Source organism: Dendrobates tinctorius, unplaced genomic scaffold (assembly GCF_039654945.1).
Source record: "Dendrobates tinctorius isolate UK_male_01 unplaced genomic scaffold, ASM3965494v1 ptg000060l, whole genome shotgun sequence".
Lineage (NCBI taxonomy): Eukaryota > Metazoa > Chordata > Amphibia > Anura > Dendrobatidae > Dendrobates > Dendrobates tinctorius.
In genome coordinates this window covers 56,134,644-56,151,779 of record NW_027361728.1, presented here as the reverse complement: position 1 = coordinate 56,151,779, position 17,136 = coordinate 56,134,644, and the positions used below count along the sequence as shown (strand labels likewise).

Sequence of the window (17,136 nt, the reverse complement as noted above, 5' to 3'; positions counted from 1 at the left end):
CAATTTTTTTGTTAAAGATTCACTTTTGAGCAATCTAGTTGTCAGTCTGTCTAATCTCTACATGGGACCTTTAACTGTTGTATTGCACTGGCACTTTACTGTCTATTTAAGTGTTGTCCACACTGTCTACTGTACCGGAGCAGAACTGTTACACTGCATTCCCACAATTTATTGACCAGTTGGAGACCACTGCACTTTTCGCAAAGTGGTAAATTTTTTTCTTTTTTGACTGCAGAATTAAATAAAGCCAACTGTTGAGGAATCTGGTTGACCAGCCTAATTATTGCAGACCTCATCTAATCACGAAGATGATCAAGAAAGTCACTCAATGAATATCCGCTTACATTAGCTGATTGCAGCTAAACGACCGCCAGTTAGCTACTAGCTTGTTGATCGCCTGTTTACACAGGCCGACTGCGCTCCAGATGTGCACTTAATGCTCTGTATTAGATTATCCAGTGCACATAGCCTGCCATTGTTCTCGGCAGCTCAAATCATGTTTACACAGAACAATGTGCTTACCAGAATTTTTTCTTTGTCCCCCCTCCCCCGACATGCAAGTTTTTTTCTTGACACTATGAACAAGTGTATTTTTTTGCTAGCAAGATGGTGTGAATTTACATGCTGGTAACCAGTGAAAAATTTGAGGATGTCCTAAAGTTTATCATGAACACAATCTCTCACTTCAGACTGCAGCAGATCATCATGGCAAACCATGTTATGCAACATAAGAAAAACCTCCAACTTTGCTGCCTTAACCACCTTCTAATAAATGTATTAATTGTTTTCTACCTTCTTCCATTAGCTGAAATTAGCAAAAATTTACTCATTATGGGAAATGTGGAAGTAATCAAAATCTAAATAAAGTCCACTGTTACAGACTAGGCGCACCAAAGCTGCACAATAGCGGACACCCCCCTTTTTTTTTTTCTTACTTATACAGGCAGAACCTAGCACATCCTGCACCATTATCATGGATTGTACAACGTCTATTCTGTCTAAACTTAGAATAAGTGGACAAAAAAAAAAAAAACAAGACAAAAAAAAAAAGGAATCAAATTGTGTCTTAAGGATTACTCTTTATTTCCCATGACAGTCTAGCTTGTCTTCTACATTAATAAGTTTACAAGCTAGTTATATTCTGTGCCTAGAGTTATACTGTAACCATATTTCAGATGACAAGGAATGCTGCAAAAATACTCTAATCCAACAAAGTAAAATTCACAAAATAATCTGTATCCATTCTACAGTGTTTTACCAGTTATCTTTAACACAAAAGAAGGTATTGATGCTAATGGTGGCTATAGTCGTACGTCTTATAGCAATTTGTTGTTCATGCAACACTTGTGCTCAAAAGAGAAGGCACAGCATTTCCTACAATGAGCCACCTTATAAAGAGTTCTGCCGATTTCTAGAAATCCCTGTTGCTTTTAATTTAGTATGCATTACCTCACATAGAGGCAGTCAGCCAATTAAAAGTCACTTGCATGTGGTCAATGCAAGTCTTAAAAAATACAAAGTTTTCTCCCTAAAGTGGCTCAAAATAGAGATTGTTCACGGCTGCCTACATCTATAGATAAAAAGACTCTAAAACAACGTAAGGGCTTAGGCATAGTAAAGGTGTTGAGACCACGAATCCATTTTTACATCTAAATCACACCTCCTAGCAATCTGAATGTAGCAGTACAAATGCACCAAGTATCGTTTTCGAAGTGTCCATATCATTTTCATAGAAAACAAATGTTTGGTAACTAACAGGATTGAACACGACACAGTGTCTACCACAACTGAAACATCTGTACAGGACTCAACAAAATGTATCTAAAAAATAAACTATGAGGTTCGTTGCCACATGCAAATATAAGTCATGAAAATGAAAGGATTGTGTGGATCATCTTTCTGTATGGCATCTTATACTGGGGAGAAACAGAAATTATAAAGGGAAAGTCTGACTTTTCATGCATGTCCTTTTTTGTACACTAACAGCTTTGATGATATGGAACAGTTTGCATAACATCAAACATGTATCTGGTGCAGATGCACAGGGTTGCCTTCTTCAATTTTCTAAGCAACTTAAAATATACAAGCCATACAAGTTACAAACTAAAAGAAAAAAAAAACAAGATAAAAGATAAACAAAAAAAAAAAAAAACAAAGGAAAAAAAAAAGCACAGGCTGCAGGAGTAAACCAAAATCTGCTGCTATAAGCGGTCTTTGTTTTCACGTCCAGTGTAAGGTAACACTTATGAACTTATTGTTTTCTAGGTTTTAGGATCGACCCTCTGAAGGCGATTCAAGCTTGCATGCGTTCACGCACAGCACCACACCCATACTCTCGTACACACGCCACTCCTGGACTGAAAGTCTGCTTCATGAGTGAATTGCCTCACGTTAGTAAAATGAGCCTGGCTCCGCAACACGGTGTCCAGACATTCATCCAATGCTGTCCATTCATACGGAGTGTCTTAGCAAGGCCTGGGTTTATTCTCCTTGGACTTGTGTGGGCATCCTACCCATAGGTTTTTCTTTTATGCTTACAAGGCTTGATGATGACAGCACTGCATTTCCTCATTTGCTCGGTTAGATCAATGATCGCTCTCAGGCACTTAAGATCTTTGACCTGTTAGCCTTTTCCTCTGCACAACCTATATAAGCATTCGGTGTGAAGTTTTCATTACATTTGCCACTCATTCTCATTCGCACCCACTCGCCATCTTGACATCATTTGGTCTTTACTGTCATCCAAATGAAGTCCGCACATTTCTGTCTCCGATTTAATGCAGCAGCAGATCCCATGAGCCAAGCTTGATGGATCAAACCAGTTTTCAGTGCTGCACTGTACCTAACTTCCAACCATTCTTTCTAAAACTGGAACCCTTCTGCTGGTACGTTGGCAGCTGAATTGAAGTTGAATGTTCCACCTTGTATTGTCTCAGGAACAAGACTAGAATCTTCATCAATCTGTGGAGGAGACAAACACCATCATAGTATGAACATGTGTCTCTTTAGGAGGCATGTATCAGTAACTTAACCGTACAAATGTTTAGAAGATGGGCAAAGAGGACACCATCAGATAATGCACAGATCCTCTTACTGCCAGGATGGGAAATCTCGATAATTAGTGGCACACACTTTACAAGCTGGTCATTTCTAGCATTGTAATTTGTAACAAGCACAAAGGAAAGGACCCCTCTATGGCTTGGTAAAGAGAGAGCAAGCTTAATACAGAAGCTACAAAAGAAACATTAACTTGAATAAATAGGTGCATGTCATCAATCATCAAGACTCATCAGTTCCATCAGGTTTAGATTATACAGCACTGGATCTTTGTTGATTTGTTAATTTTCATCCCAATCCAAAAAACCCCAAAACATCTGCATTCATGATGAGTGAACGTGCTCTGATAACGTCTTATCTGAGCATGATTGGGTGTGCTCGTATATTTTTGAGGCTCTTCAGCTGCATAATTTGCAGCTGTTAGGCAACTTCAACACATGCGGGGATGGCCTGTTTGTTAGGGAATTCCCACATGTGTTGAGGCTGTGTAACAGCACATTTGCTCATCACTACTCTGCATCCCAATTGGCTTCCTAATAAATTCACACTGTGTAAAACAAGCTACTTAGTAGGGTGCTATTCAAACATCAGTTTTTAGTCAGTGTTTCATCAGTATTTGTCAACCACTATCAGGACTGGATGATACAAAAAGGAAAACTAGAAAGCCTCAGGCACCTGTGAGTCATGAATGATCTATCCATGATTTTCTCGAATAGCACCCGAACCCATTAACCTCTATGGGGCTGTTTAAATTTTTTTTGTGGACTGGTTTTCACACATGCAAGAAAAAAAAAAAAAAAGAAAAAAAAAAAAAAAAAATCAGTATGACATGTCTATTTTTCATCAGATACATGGATCGAAAATAACCCCAAGTCTACAGGTCCGTGAAAATCGACAGCAAACACGGATCTCAGTGTACAATTTATGTGAAGTCCATGATTAAAATGTCAATGAATAAGAGAAGCTTTTCAATTTGCTTCGCTTTCACATGCAAAAATCATTGACGAAAAGGATGGTAAAAACTGACACGCGGACTAATGAAACTCACTTTTTTCCATATGTGAATAAATCACAAACATCTGAATTAGGCCTTATGGAAAGATTCACACCTGTTGTCTGTTTGGAGCCTGGTTTTAGTTTACTAACACTGATGAAATATTGACCAAAAAACTGGTGAGAATAGCCCTCAATGGGAAGGAAAAAAGTGCATCACTAGTAACCAAAGAGGATCTCTAAATTTGTATCATGTAAATATAGAGTCAAGATCAATAAATTATACACAGTGGCTTCAGTCACAATTTTTCATTCAGACATTTATCATCCACAAAAAAAAAACAAAAAAAAAAAAAAACACCACATTAAATATACTTTAATTTTCTATTGATGTGCAGTTCGACTTGTGAATAAGTGTGGCTGCAGGTTTGAGCATGGCTGTTTATTTTATATCTTTAAAGCACTTTATGCGATGTCTGAATAAGAACTCTGAGCTCATCTGGTCCTCACTGCACTGAACTGGTAGAAACGTTACATGAATCCTGCATTGGAATAAGATCTTTGTGACCAGTTGAAGTTCAGGAGGACTTTGTCTCGATCTGATGAAGATCACACATCACAGAAGAACTTATGGTATGGATAATCAATATATCAGTTATGAAACTATAGCTACTTACATCATCTGAGGAGAAAAACTGGTCAATTATTTCAAATGCCAGCTTGTAGATATCTTCATTTTCATGACTCTGCAGCTGTTCAATTTTTTCCAGGCCTGTGGAGACGGATTCATTAAGTTATTGTATATTTGCTATAATTAAACAATACATGCCATTGAGTTGCAATAGCAATCATAAGCAAGATAATGGGAAAGAGGTGCAATGGGCTACGGGGTAATAAAGCCTTAACACTCCTGACAACAGATTTGTCAACTAAATTTTTTTTGGGAAATATGTATGCAATGTAGTTGTATGAAAATACTTACAGATCACCATCATATAGTGCCACTCCACTCCTCTTCTGGGTCATGTGACTTCAAATCAAATTTTCCAGATCACACAGGGCTTTATGTTAGGCCTACAAGTTGCTTTAACAATTCAAGTCTATGGTGCCTCGCTCCGAGGCTGCATGGGCTTACTTTAATGGAAGCAACACCACCCTGCACAAGGATCCCTGTGTGAGCTGTCAAAAGGAGAAGAGCGGAAACGAGGGCAAAAAAGGAAAACCGGAACAGCTCAGGGAACCAGGGATGAAAGCAATTTAATACAACTACACAGCATTACATACCCTTTTAACCGTGTAACATTTGCCTGGAATGCTTAAACGGGTTATCCACTACCAGGACAACAACTTCTTAAACTAAATGTTCGGCCCCGATAAAATAAAGCCTATACTCACCTCCTGTGCTTGTGCAGTTCCCGTGGTGTCTGGACTCGCTATGATGTGGTGTTGTGACATGTGACACCAGTTCCCAAAAAGCACCGGCGTTACTGTCTCCGCCTTTGGACAAACTGGAAGCCAGGTATGCAGCTCATCCACTTCATGTTCAGTTTGTCCGAAGGCGGAGACAGTGACGCCAGCGTTGTTTGTGCGCCGGCATCACATGTCATTCCACCACATGACAGCCCCAGGATCGCGAGTGCAGACACCGCTAGGAAAGGCGCAGGCACGGGAGGCGAGCATAGGCTTTATTATTTAATCGGGGCCGAACATTTAGTTTAAAAAGGAGTTGTCCTAGTAGTGGACAACCCTTTAAGGATCACTTACACAAGCTGATACAGGTGCTTCTCACAAAATTAGAATATCAAAAAGTTAATTTCAGTTTTTTTAATACAAAAAGTAAAACTCATTATATAAAGTCAAAACAATCAGTGATCTATTTCAAGTGTTTATTTCTGTTAATGCTGATTATGGTTTACAGCCAACGAAAACCCAAAAGTCATTATCTCAGTAAATTAGAATAATTAAAAAACACCTGCAAAGGTTTCCTAAGTTTGAAAAGGTCTCTTAGTCTGTTTCAGTAGGCTCCACAATCATGGGGAAGACTGCTGACTTGACAAATGTCCAGAAGGCAGTCATGGATACATTGCACAAGGAGGGTAAGCCACAAAAGGTCTTTGCTAAAGAAGCTGGCTGTTCACAGAGTGCTGAATCCAAGCATATTAATGGAAAGTTGAGCGGAAGGAAAAAGTGTGGTAGAAAAAGTTGCAGAAACAACCGAAATCCTTGAAAGGATTGTTAAGAAAAGGCCATTCAAAAATTTGGGGGAGATTCACAAGGAGTGGACTGCTGCTGGTGTCATTGCTTCAAGAGCCACCACACACAGATGTATCCAGGACATGGGCTACAAGTGTTGCATTCCTTGTGTCAAGCCATTCATGACCAATAGGCAACGCCAGAAGTGTCTTACCTGGGCCAAGGAGAAAAAAAACTGGACTGTTGCTCAGTGGTCCAAAGTGTTGTTTTCAGATGAAAGTAAATTTTGCATTTCATTTGGAAATCAAGGTCCCGGAGTCTGGAGGAAGAGTGGAGAGGCCACAATCCAAGATGCTTGAGGTCTAGTGTGAAGTTTCCACAATCAGTGATTGTTTGGGGAGCCATGTCATCTGCAGGTATAGACCCACTGTGTTTTATGAAGACCAAAGTCAGCGCAGCCATGTACCAGGAAATTTTAGAGCACTTCAGGTTTCCCTGTGCCGACAAGCTTTTTGGAGATGGAAATTTCATTCTCCAGCAGGACTTGGCACCTCTCCACACAGCCAAGAGTACCAATACCTGGTTTAAATACAACAGTATTACTGTGCTTGATAGGCCAGGAAACTCGCCTGACCTTAACCCCATAGAGAATCTATGGGGTATTGTCAAGAGGAAGATGAGAGACACCAGACCCAACAACGCATATGAGTTGAAGGCTGCTATCAAAGCAACATGGGCTTCCATAACACCTCAGCAGTGCCACAGGCTGATCGCCTCCATGCCACGTCGCATTGATGCAGTATTTGATGCAAAAGGAGCCCCGACCTAGTATTGAGTGCACTTACTGAACATACATTTCAGTTGGCCAACATTTTGGATTTTCAAATCTTTTTTCAAGCAGGTGATATAAAGTATTCTAATTTACTGAGAAAATGACTTGAGTTTTTGTTGGCTGTAAGCCATAATAATCAACATTAACAGAATAACAGTTACTTACTGATAACGGTATTTCTCGGAACCCATGACAGCACAACGGAGAGAGGGGATCCGCCCTTCAGGGACAGGAACCTACAGATAAAAAGGGTGGCACCTCTCCTCCACCCCCAGTTGGTTACAGAGCATCTCCAGGTTAGTTAACAGAAATATATACATAACATTATAATATGTCTTATTATTAAGAAGCACCGTGTGTAAACGAAAACACTCTACTAACATTAAATTGTGCTCACCGCACACGTGAAGGGAGGGAACAAGCGGGTGTTTTCATGGGTTCCAAGAAATACCGTTATCGGTAAGTAGCTATGTTATTCTCTCTCACCCATGACAGCACCATGGAGAGAATTAAAGAGACTGGTAGCTTAGGGAGGGACCACAGCCTGAAGGACCCTTCTCCCAAAAGGTCAAGTCAGACGTATAGGCTAAATCTAAACGATAGCGTCTGAAAAAGGTAGAAGGTGTTGACCAGGTGGCCGCCTTACAGATCTGCTCTATCGATACCTCAGATCTCTCAGCCCATGAAGTCGCCATTGCTCTTGTGGAATGGGCTCTTAAACCTTCCGGGATGGTATTCCCGCTGAATGAATAGGCCAGGGCAATCGCATCCCTTATCCACCTTGCCAGGGTACTCTTAGATGCTTCCGGGGTCCCTGGAAACACAAAGAGAGCCTTCCTTCCTATAACCTTTGTTGGCCTCTAAGTACTGAACTAGGCACCTCTTCACATCTAGGGTGCGAAATCTTTCCTCCCCCCTATTTCTAGGATTTGGGCAGAAGGAAGGAAGGACTACCTCTTGGGACCTATGAAAGTGAGATGACACTTTCGGTAAATATACCGGGGCAGGTTTTAAGATGACCATCTTCTAGAATTTTTGTAAATAGTGGCAGTGCTGATAGAGCTTGAATGTCGCTCACTCTGCGAGCAGATGTTGGTGCCACCAGAAGCACAGTTTTTAGTGACATGGTTCTTAGGGGTGCTGACTGGATAGGCTCAAACGGGGAACTTGTTAATGCGGATAGTACAAGGTTCAGGTCCCACGATGGTAGTTTGCAGCCAATTATTGGCCTAGACCTGGTTGCGGCCTTAATAGTGCTGTCCAAGGATCGCCTGCCACGTCACGGTTATAAAGGGCACCTAAAGCTGCCACCTGTACTTTTAATGTATTAACCGCCAACCCCTGCTCTAGGTGTCTCTAAAAATTTCAAGAATTTTATCGATCTGGACTCCATCCTGGAACTTTACCCTGGAGGTGGATAGAAATTTTTTCCAGGTTTTCCCATAGGCTTTTGTTGTGATCACAGTTTTCTACTCTTTTGTAATGTATTAATTAGGTTCTCTGAGAACCCCCTTTCCCTCAGCAGCGCCCTTTCAAATTCCATGCTGTTAAATGGAGGTTCGCTGCTCAAGGGTGTAACACCAGCCCCTGAGATAGTAGGTCTGGGAGACCTGGTAGGATCCAAGGGTCGGTGACCGAGAGCATTCTCAGTCAGGAGAACCAAGTTCTTTTGGGCCAGAAGGGGGCTATTAATATCATTTGTGTACCATCCTGACTTTCATTAGAACCGCCGGGATGAGAATGATCGGGGGAAAATCGTACGTCAGTTTTTGGGTCCATGGAAGCATAAAAGCGTCCAGGGCCCGAGGATTCCCCCTGGGGTCTAGGGAACAGAATGCTTCTACTTTTTTGTTTTTGAAGTCGGCAAATAGGTCTATGACCGGGTTTCCCCACATCTCTACAATCTGCCGAAAAATGGACTGTTTTAAGACTCATTCTCCCTGTCGTAATCGGTTGCGACTTAGAAAGTCTGCTCTTTGGTTTTCTGTCCCCTGAATGTGTAAAGCGGAGAGGGATAGTAGGTTTGCCTTCTCTAGACTGAGGATTTTGGAGGACGTGTCCATTAGGGCTCAGGACCTGGTTTCCCCCATGATGATTTATATAGGCCACCGTCACCAGATTGTCTGAAAATACGAGGACATGATGACCCCGCAGCAAGGGTAGGAAGTGTGTCAGGGCGGAGCCTACTGCCAAGAGTTCTTTTTTGGTTTGAGGAGGCTTCTATTTCCAGGTCTCCCCATGCCCCCCTGAGACACGTTGCTGTCCATATGTGCTCCCCAACCCTTGGGACTTGCGTCCATGGTAATGTGTGCTATTTTTAATATCCAGGGAATCACTCTGGATAGGTTGGCATTGTTTCCCTACTAAATTTAGGACCTCGCATTCTAGAGCTTTTTGCTCTCGGGTAGAAGCCCTTAGGGGGGTCACCACGTATTTTTGGGGTGGGAGAGAAAGTCTATCCTCAGGCCAGACTTGATCAAATTTCGTAGCCACGGGCTGTTTGAGATTTTCCTCCAGGCTGGAAGGAAAAGGGGTTAATCTTCCTCCCACCCTGGGCAAACTGTCACCTGGAGTGTTTCTTGTCTCGGGAAGAATTGCCAAAGAGGAACCCCCCTCTCTCTCTCGTCCCATCTCTGTTCCCTCGGGTCCCTTCTCTGGAAAATTTTTTTGTTCCGAAAGGATCTCTTAAAGGGAATTTGTCACCCATTTTCAATGATACCATGTAAAGATATCATTCAGTTGTGTGTCACATAAGGATGGGCGACAGATTCCCTTTAAATGCTGCCGGCCCCAGACTAGGAAACCCCTTTTTCTTATCCCCCGCTTTCTGGAGGATATCATATAGCGTCTCACCGAATAGGAATTTTCCCTCACCCATGACGGCACCACGAGAGAATTACAGAGACTTGTAGTTACTTAGGGAGGGATCACGGCTTGTAGCACCCTTCTCCCGAATGTGAGGTCAGAGGAAGCAGACAGATCTCACCTATAGTGTCTGAAGAAGGTAAAAGAAGAGGACCTTGTGGCCGTCTTACAAGTCTGTTCAATTGAGGCATCTGCTCTTTCCACCCAGGACGTCGACACGGATCTCGTGGAATGGGCCTTCAGAGCTTCAGGAACAGCCCTGTCTGCACTGACATAAGCTACCTTTATGGCGCCTCTCACCCACCTAGCTATAGTTTTGCTTGGATACCTTAAGACTGATGCGGAGAGAGGAGCCGCCCTTTTTATCTTGAAGGTTTCCTGTCCTTGAAGGGCGGATCCCCTCTCTCGTGGGGCAGTCATAGGTGATGGATAAATAAACACTTGAAATTGATCGCTCTAATTGTATTGACCCTATATAATAAGAGTTTCACTTTTTGTATTGTAGAACTGAAAAATTAACTTTATGATATTCTAATTTTGTGAGAAACACCTGTAATTGGGAAAAAGCACTCCTTTGAACATTTGTTCGCTGATTTTCGGCTTGTATAAACATGCAGGCAATCACCCGATGAATGAGCAAAACTCTTGTTTGTTGGGTGCTTGGATCATTCATGCTGGCAATAAAAAATATTCTCGGAGCATATTAACTTGTGTACACAGGAGCTGTCCTGCCGATAATATTCTATGCACACAGAATTAAAGGGTTAATGATCACTTTGTGTACATAGTAAATGAATGGTCTACCTCACTAACAGGCCATTAAATGGTCGATTTTGCATGTAGTCGATCAACTATTAACGTCAGTGGTCTGATCATCTAAACGGACGCATAGATTACACTGCCTAAACAGACAAGATATTGGTCACCCACAGAGGGTGTCTAGTAAGTACTGACACTGTCTAGCTACCCAACCAGTTGCCAGAGAAAAGGGACACCAAGTGGTCAGTTTTTTCCTCTATTTTTAGAATTACAAATGAATATACAATAAGTTCCTAGTGTTATTTTATACAAAATACAACGGAACCAACAAATTTTCTTTAAATCACCCATAAGCATGCCAAAGTAGTGCCATGTAATCAGATTCCACTACTGGGGCACAGATGAATAAAACAGAGGCAGCGGACCCTTCACAACTAGTGAAGGAGCCACCGCTGCCTCTGCTATTCTGATCTATCTGGGCCCCAGTACAGTTTGCTTGCAGAAAAAGGAAGAGATCTATGAAATAGTGACAAAATATCACAGTTTGAGAATATAAAAACAATTTAAAAAAAAATAAAAAAACCATGGAGCACCTCTAGCTGAAAGACACTAGAAAAGGACCTGTATACAGTCATCAGTATAGACCAATTAGCAAAGCATATGTGGAAGTGGGAGTAGTAGAAGGCCAGTGCATATAAATAAAATATACCATCCCATTACACTCTAAGCTTGCCAAGGTCTAAACATAGGAATATAATGCCCACAGCACTGTTTTCCTAATTAGAGATGTATTTTATGCAAATTGTATAATTACCTATGGTCAGAGAATTCGCTGCTGCTAAAGATCTGACAGGCTGCCGTGTCCCTCCACCCGACGAACGTTTCACCTCACTTGCTTCTTCCGGGGGTTATCTATATTATGTATACAGAGTATACAGATCTTTTTCCAAGTGTCCCTCAACTAGAAATACTCCTTATTTTATATGTTTTTTTTTTTAAATTATGTTTTTATATTTATTCTCAGTGAACTGACGATTTATAACTATTTCATAGATCTTTCTTCTTTGATCAAACACTAACCAAAACTTAGTTCAATCATACAGAAAACAGTGAAACCGTTACTAACCTCCACATTCTTCAATAAGATTGGCTATAGTTTCAGCCTCGTCATCAGCCATTTTTAATATGTTGCTCAAGCCATCCAACACCACCTGTATGACTTGGGCATCTTTCACAGTCAACAGGTTGCAGAAGGGTGGAATCACATTTTGTTGAATAAGATATGCAACCTAGAAAAAGATTATGAGAAAGCACTGAAGACCTGGATTACATTCGATTGTTGCCTTATGAATGAGGCAGATTCCAAACTTACAACTGCTGATTTCACATTAGCGTTTTTGTGCGCAGCGCATAATGTGCATGCTTCCCTATGTTTAACATGGCGTACGCATGGTCTTGCATATGCATGCGTTCGTCTGCGTTTTCGTGCGCATGCGTTTTTCCAGACGTGTGTCTAGACGCGCCGGACGCAACATGTTGCATTTTTGGGTCCGCTCAAAGGCGTAAAAAAAAAAAAACAAAAAAAAAAAAAAAAACACATGCGTACACTTGCGCACGGAATGAGTCAAAACAACGCATTACAGTCTATGGGAACGCAGGCGTGCGCATGGACATGCGTACGTATGCGTTTTACGAGTAAACATGTCTAGAAACTGGTTAAAACGCAGGGGCATAAAAACACAAACATGCAAAAACGCATATGCGTTTTTGCATGCGTTTCTACTTGCGCACGATGCGCTGCGCACAAAGACGCAAATGTGAAACTAGCCTCAGGGCAAATAAAACCTCAAATAAAAGGATATTTGTGGATGGTTTCGACGCTGCTAGATGAACTTGAGAGTATACTCCGGTATCCGATCCAATGTGATCAATCCTGAGGAAGTAGTCACTTTGTACTTCAAAACGCCTCGAATAAAACACTACCTTTTCACTTAGGACACCGACGTTCATCTAGCAGCGTGGAAACCATCCACAAATATCCCTTTATTTGATATCTAATGTTTATTGACTGACCCGTGGATCTGCTGCACCTGATGATCACATTCCATACTTTTTCTATGGATACATCAGGTTAGTCTAATCTAAGTAATCTCTTACTGTGTATATCGGATAAGACGCTATTTGCGTCAATTTCTCCTACAGTCCCTTGATGGCAAATAAAACCTAAAAGGTATTGGCAATTTTACTTTAATCAGAAAAAATGTGTGCTAAAATTTCGCTGATGCAGCTTACCAATATATATTATTTTATTAAAGTTCAGCACAATTTTATTTCTGAAGCCAACACTGTCTTGTTGGATAAACCTTCGGTCTCGTCAGCACGGTGCACGTCTATAAGATGCTGCTGATGGAAGGGCATGTGACCACACACAGGTGTTAATACACTGAGCTCACTATCGAATAGGCATAGGTCCTGGACATCAGGAATCAGACAGTGTGTTACAGCAGCCATTTTATGGATGGGAGTCCTGTGCGGATGACACCAAAGACTTGCCAAAGACGAGAACGAGGCTTCAGTAATAAAGAAAATAGAGCAGAACTTAAGATATTTTAGTAAGTAGAATAAAAGCATCTTTCAACACACATTTGCTATGATTTGTTACAGTGGCCAAACCTCATTCCTTGTATATAGAAAGTGTAGCAAATTTCTAGGTTATTTTATTCATTTTACAACCAAATGAATCTTTAGATTGTAGATATAGGCCTAACTCATCAAAGCAGTTTAGCATAAAACAGTTTGAATTCGAGGTTGAAGAATTTTGAAACTTTTGGCGTTTCTGCACCAGTTTCAGCCAGTTCTAACCAAAGTTTGAGGTTCTGGGGCAGGACAAGACGTGGCGCCGCCTGCTCATCACTGACAGGAGTAAGATATGTGGCAAGACATGCACCTTTTAAAGACCACGCTTTCTCATCAAGATTGGCATGAACAAAGGCGGTCTTGATGAATCGGAACCACATTTTTCCTTCACAGAAAGCTGAGAATGTAGAGGCCTAGTACTTCTTCGGGAGGAGAGATGGATTACACTCTAGACAATCCTCCGAGACACACACACCAGGAGCACAGATTTTATTCTGACAATTCGTTATAACCATACTTCTCCTTGATTGTACGGCTGTTGTGAGCGGGGGTCCCTGATTCCTATTCTTTGCGATGTTGATTTATCTGTTACTATGTACATGTACCCTCTGAATTATGAAGCGCAGCGAGGAATATTTTGGTGCTACATAAAGATAAAATTATCTGCATACTAATCAGCTAGCCTCCAGAAAGTGTACAGTAAACCTTTAATTTTGATCTTACAGCATAACCAGATATTGGGTGTGGAGATGCGCTCCTTCACCCTCTCCAGAGACCTGTGAACGATACTGTGATTACTATACTGCTCGTTATGAAGGAGCATCTCTCCAAGGCTGAAATTTGCTCAAACTGGTGATGAAAAGTGAAGTCTAGTATGGTTTAAGACTAGATACACTCAGCAATGGGAACCATTTTGGCAGTGAGGACATCCCAGATAAATCTACTCTACAAAATCCTAAATCAAATGCAGATCAATTTTTATAGCATGAAAATGGGGCTTTCAAACATCAATTGGATTAGACTTTGAATTATTTCAATTATGGCACTGGTGAAGTCGAGGACACTTGCACAGGGACTATTAGCTGTTACAGTCGTGCCCTAAAAGCCACTATTTTAATCTAAGGTAGCCAAACGCATGGGAGAGATCGCATATGCACATGCCACATACTGACTACTAGGTAAAAGCAAGACCAGTACTTTGAAATCTCATAGTTACACATTAAGTGCATTGTTTAGTTCCAGCACATAAGTCAGTATTGCATCAGATCATGTGTAGGATTTTATCCCAACAGTACTCACTTGGTCTTTTCTTCCACTGATAGTCAAATTGCTTATAGCCCATGCTGCCTCCTTCTGTGTCCCAAAATCCCCCTATATGGAAAGGAACACACAAAAGCTTCATTAGAAAATGATACCCAACGCAATGACTGCCGCTCAGTATCTACACAAGGCTTCACCTTATCCAAGAGGTGTATGATCATTGGTACAAGGTTAGCATCAATTACAGCTTGTACTTGTTGTTGGTTGCCTGCTGTGATGTTGGACAAAAACCAAACTGCCTCCTGGAAGAATCAGAAAATTGGGTTCATTAGATAATGTTCACCACACAACAAAGCAATTTAAGAAAATGATTAACTAGAAGACGACTCCTGCAGCCATAACAATAGGAAGTATTGGAGCAACAGTCCATATAGAGTAAGCGGAAACTACAAACCTTGTTAATCTTCTCCTTCATGTGAGTAAGCAATGCTGGAAAGTGTGACAGTGCATCGCAGTTCAGGACAACCTGGGTCTGCTCATCTGTCCCAGTGACTATATTACCTACAGCTCTCAAGGCAGCAGTCTGAAAGAGAAGCCCACAATGTGTGTGAGCACAGGAATACACAATTACCAAACCCCACACTGTCCACAGAACGTTAATATAAAGCACTGGACAATATTTCTCTAATTTCTCTAATAAGTAGAAGTGAACCAAGTCCATAGTTATGTAACAAGTTAACAAATCTATTTTATACGGTAGGAATCAATATCATAATACAATTTAAAGGGTCGCCAGAGCTTGGGACAAAAGCGAGCTGTAGCTTCCCGACTGCATCCTGTTGAATCGTGACAGTGTGAGGTGCACACGCCATCACAGCTCCCTGCACTAACCAGCAGTCATGTGATTTGCATACATGGCTTTTATCGAGAGAAGCCCAATGCAATTCACATACATGTAGTTATGTGACTGCAGGCTTGCTTTACTCTGACTATGCCTTTAAGTCAGCCATAATTAGGAATGAAGTAGTTAGTAGCTTAGTGTTTTAAGGTCCCATGTACAGGACACCTGTAAATCCCCCTGTTAAAGGGAATCAGCATGTTTTTGATACCTCATCTGAGAGCAGAATAATGTAGGAAAAGAAACCCAAAGTTCAACACTGTAACACTTAGTTCACTGGGTTCAGCTTTTGTGATACAGAGTTCTTAGATGTAGCATAGCTGAAAAAGCTGACCCTGTCCACACCAGGCTCGGTGTGTACAATGTCAATAGATAGTGAGCTGCTTATCACACGAGTGGGTGTGGTCAGACATGTGTCCCACCAGTGATAAAGGTCCTTGTGATAAAACCTTCATTGTAGGTAAACAGCACAGCTTGATAAGTGACACATTGTTAAATTGTGTGTTTTAACTCCTATCTCAACCTGACTTCAAATTACATAGCAAAAACCTGCTGACAGATTCCATCTAAAGCCCCCTTCACACATAGCGAGGTCGCTAGCGAGCTCGCTAAAGCATCACCGATTTTGTGACGCAACAGCGATATTGCTAGCGATCTCGCTACATGTGACAGTTACCTCCGACCCGGCCTCCCGCTGGATATCGTTGATCGCGTGAGATCGTCCTGGTCCATTTCTCGTCATTGGCTTCCTGCTGGCGCCGACGAGCGACTCCATGGACGAGGGAGGAAGTAGTCACCAGAGCTGCCATCTGACAGGTAAGTCACGATCGCCGACCGCTGCTGCATGGCTGGTGAGATCTGCCTGTTTGGCAGCTCACTAGCGACCATTTAGCGATGCAACAGCGATCCTGACCGGGTCGTATCGTTGTCGGGATCGCTGGTGCATCGCTAAATGTAACGGGACCTTAAGTATTATAATACTTGTTTGCATTTGTTACTTACTAGTCACAACTCTAACCCCTTCACGACATTTGACGCAAGTTTACATTATTTTCGGGAAATGGTTCCTGCAAAATGACATAAGCGTACATCATGGAAACCATGAGGGCACAGAATCTGTGCCCGCACGATTGCTGCTGGGAGCAATCCGGCTGTCACTGTCAGGAGTGGGCTCCCTCTCCCTTCAGACTGGTGCCCCTGCAACATCATGTGAGGGTCTGATCGCTGCCATGGCAAATCAAGGTAGTCATAAAGACCTACGGGTCACCCAGCTACAGCAAGCCTGTTAGACCATGCTGAAAGCATGGTTTAAGAAGCTTTTAACAGTGCAGCACTGACCGGAATAATGCATTGCAGTGCTGGTGCATTGCATTATACCAGCGATCTGACTAATAAAAGTCTCATATAAGGACAAAGTAAAAAAAAAAAAACAAGAAAAAAAAACTGTAAAAATATAAAAAGTTAAAAAAAAATTAAAACTATATGGATATATTTATCGAACCCATTCCCAAAAAAACCCCCCCAAAAAAACCCACATTTGGTATCACCGTGTCCAGAATGATCTGACCTATAAGACTGTTTAGACTATTAAATCTATTTAGTGAACGTCATTAAAAAAAAAAAAAAAAAATTTGAAGTTGCA

The 17,136-nt window shown here is 41.6% G+C and overlaps 1 protein-coding gene across 1 annotated transcript in view; it reads right to left on the bottom strand.

The window, feature by feature from the left end:
* Nucleotides 1–1,059: 1,059 nt before the first annotated feature.
* The window catches only part of KPNA4 (karyopherin subunit alpha 4), a 50,769-nt gene continuing 34,692 nt past the window's right edge, over nucleotides 1,060–17,136 (bottom strand). Inside the window, exons 12-17 of the mRNA XM_073578964.1 lie at nucleotides 15,051–15,179; nucleotides 14,794–14,898; nucleotides 14,636–14,707; nucleotides 11,826–11,988; nucleotides 4,728–4,822; nucleotides 1,060–2,961 (exon numbers count right to left, since the gene is read on the bottom strand). Coding sequence (XP_073435065.1) covers nucleotides 2,863–2,961; nucleotides 4,728–4,822; nucleotides 11,826–11,988; nucleotides 14,636–14,707; nucleotides 14,794–14,898; nucleotides 15,051–15,179 — 663 coding nt within the window. The 3' untranslated portion in view covers nucleotides 1,060–2,862. The remainder of the gene's footprint in view (nucleotides 2,962–4,727; nucleotides 4,823–11,825; nucleotides 11,989–14,635; nucleotides 14,708–14,793; nucleotides 14,899–15,050; nucleotides 15,180–17,136) is intronic.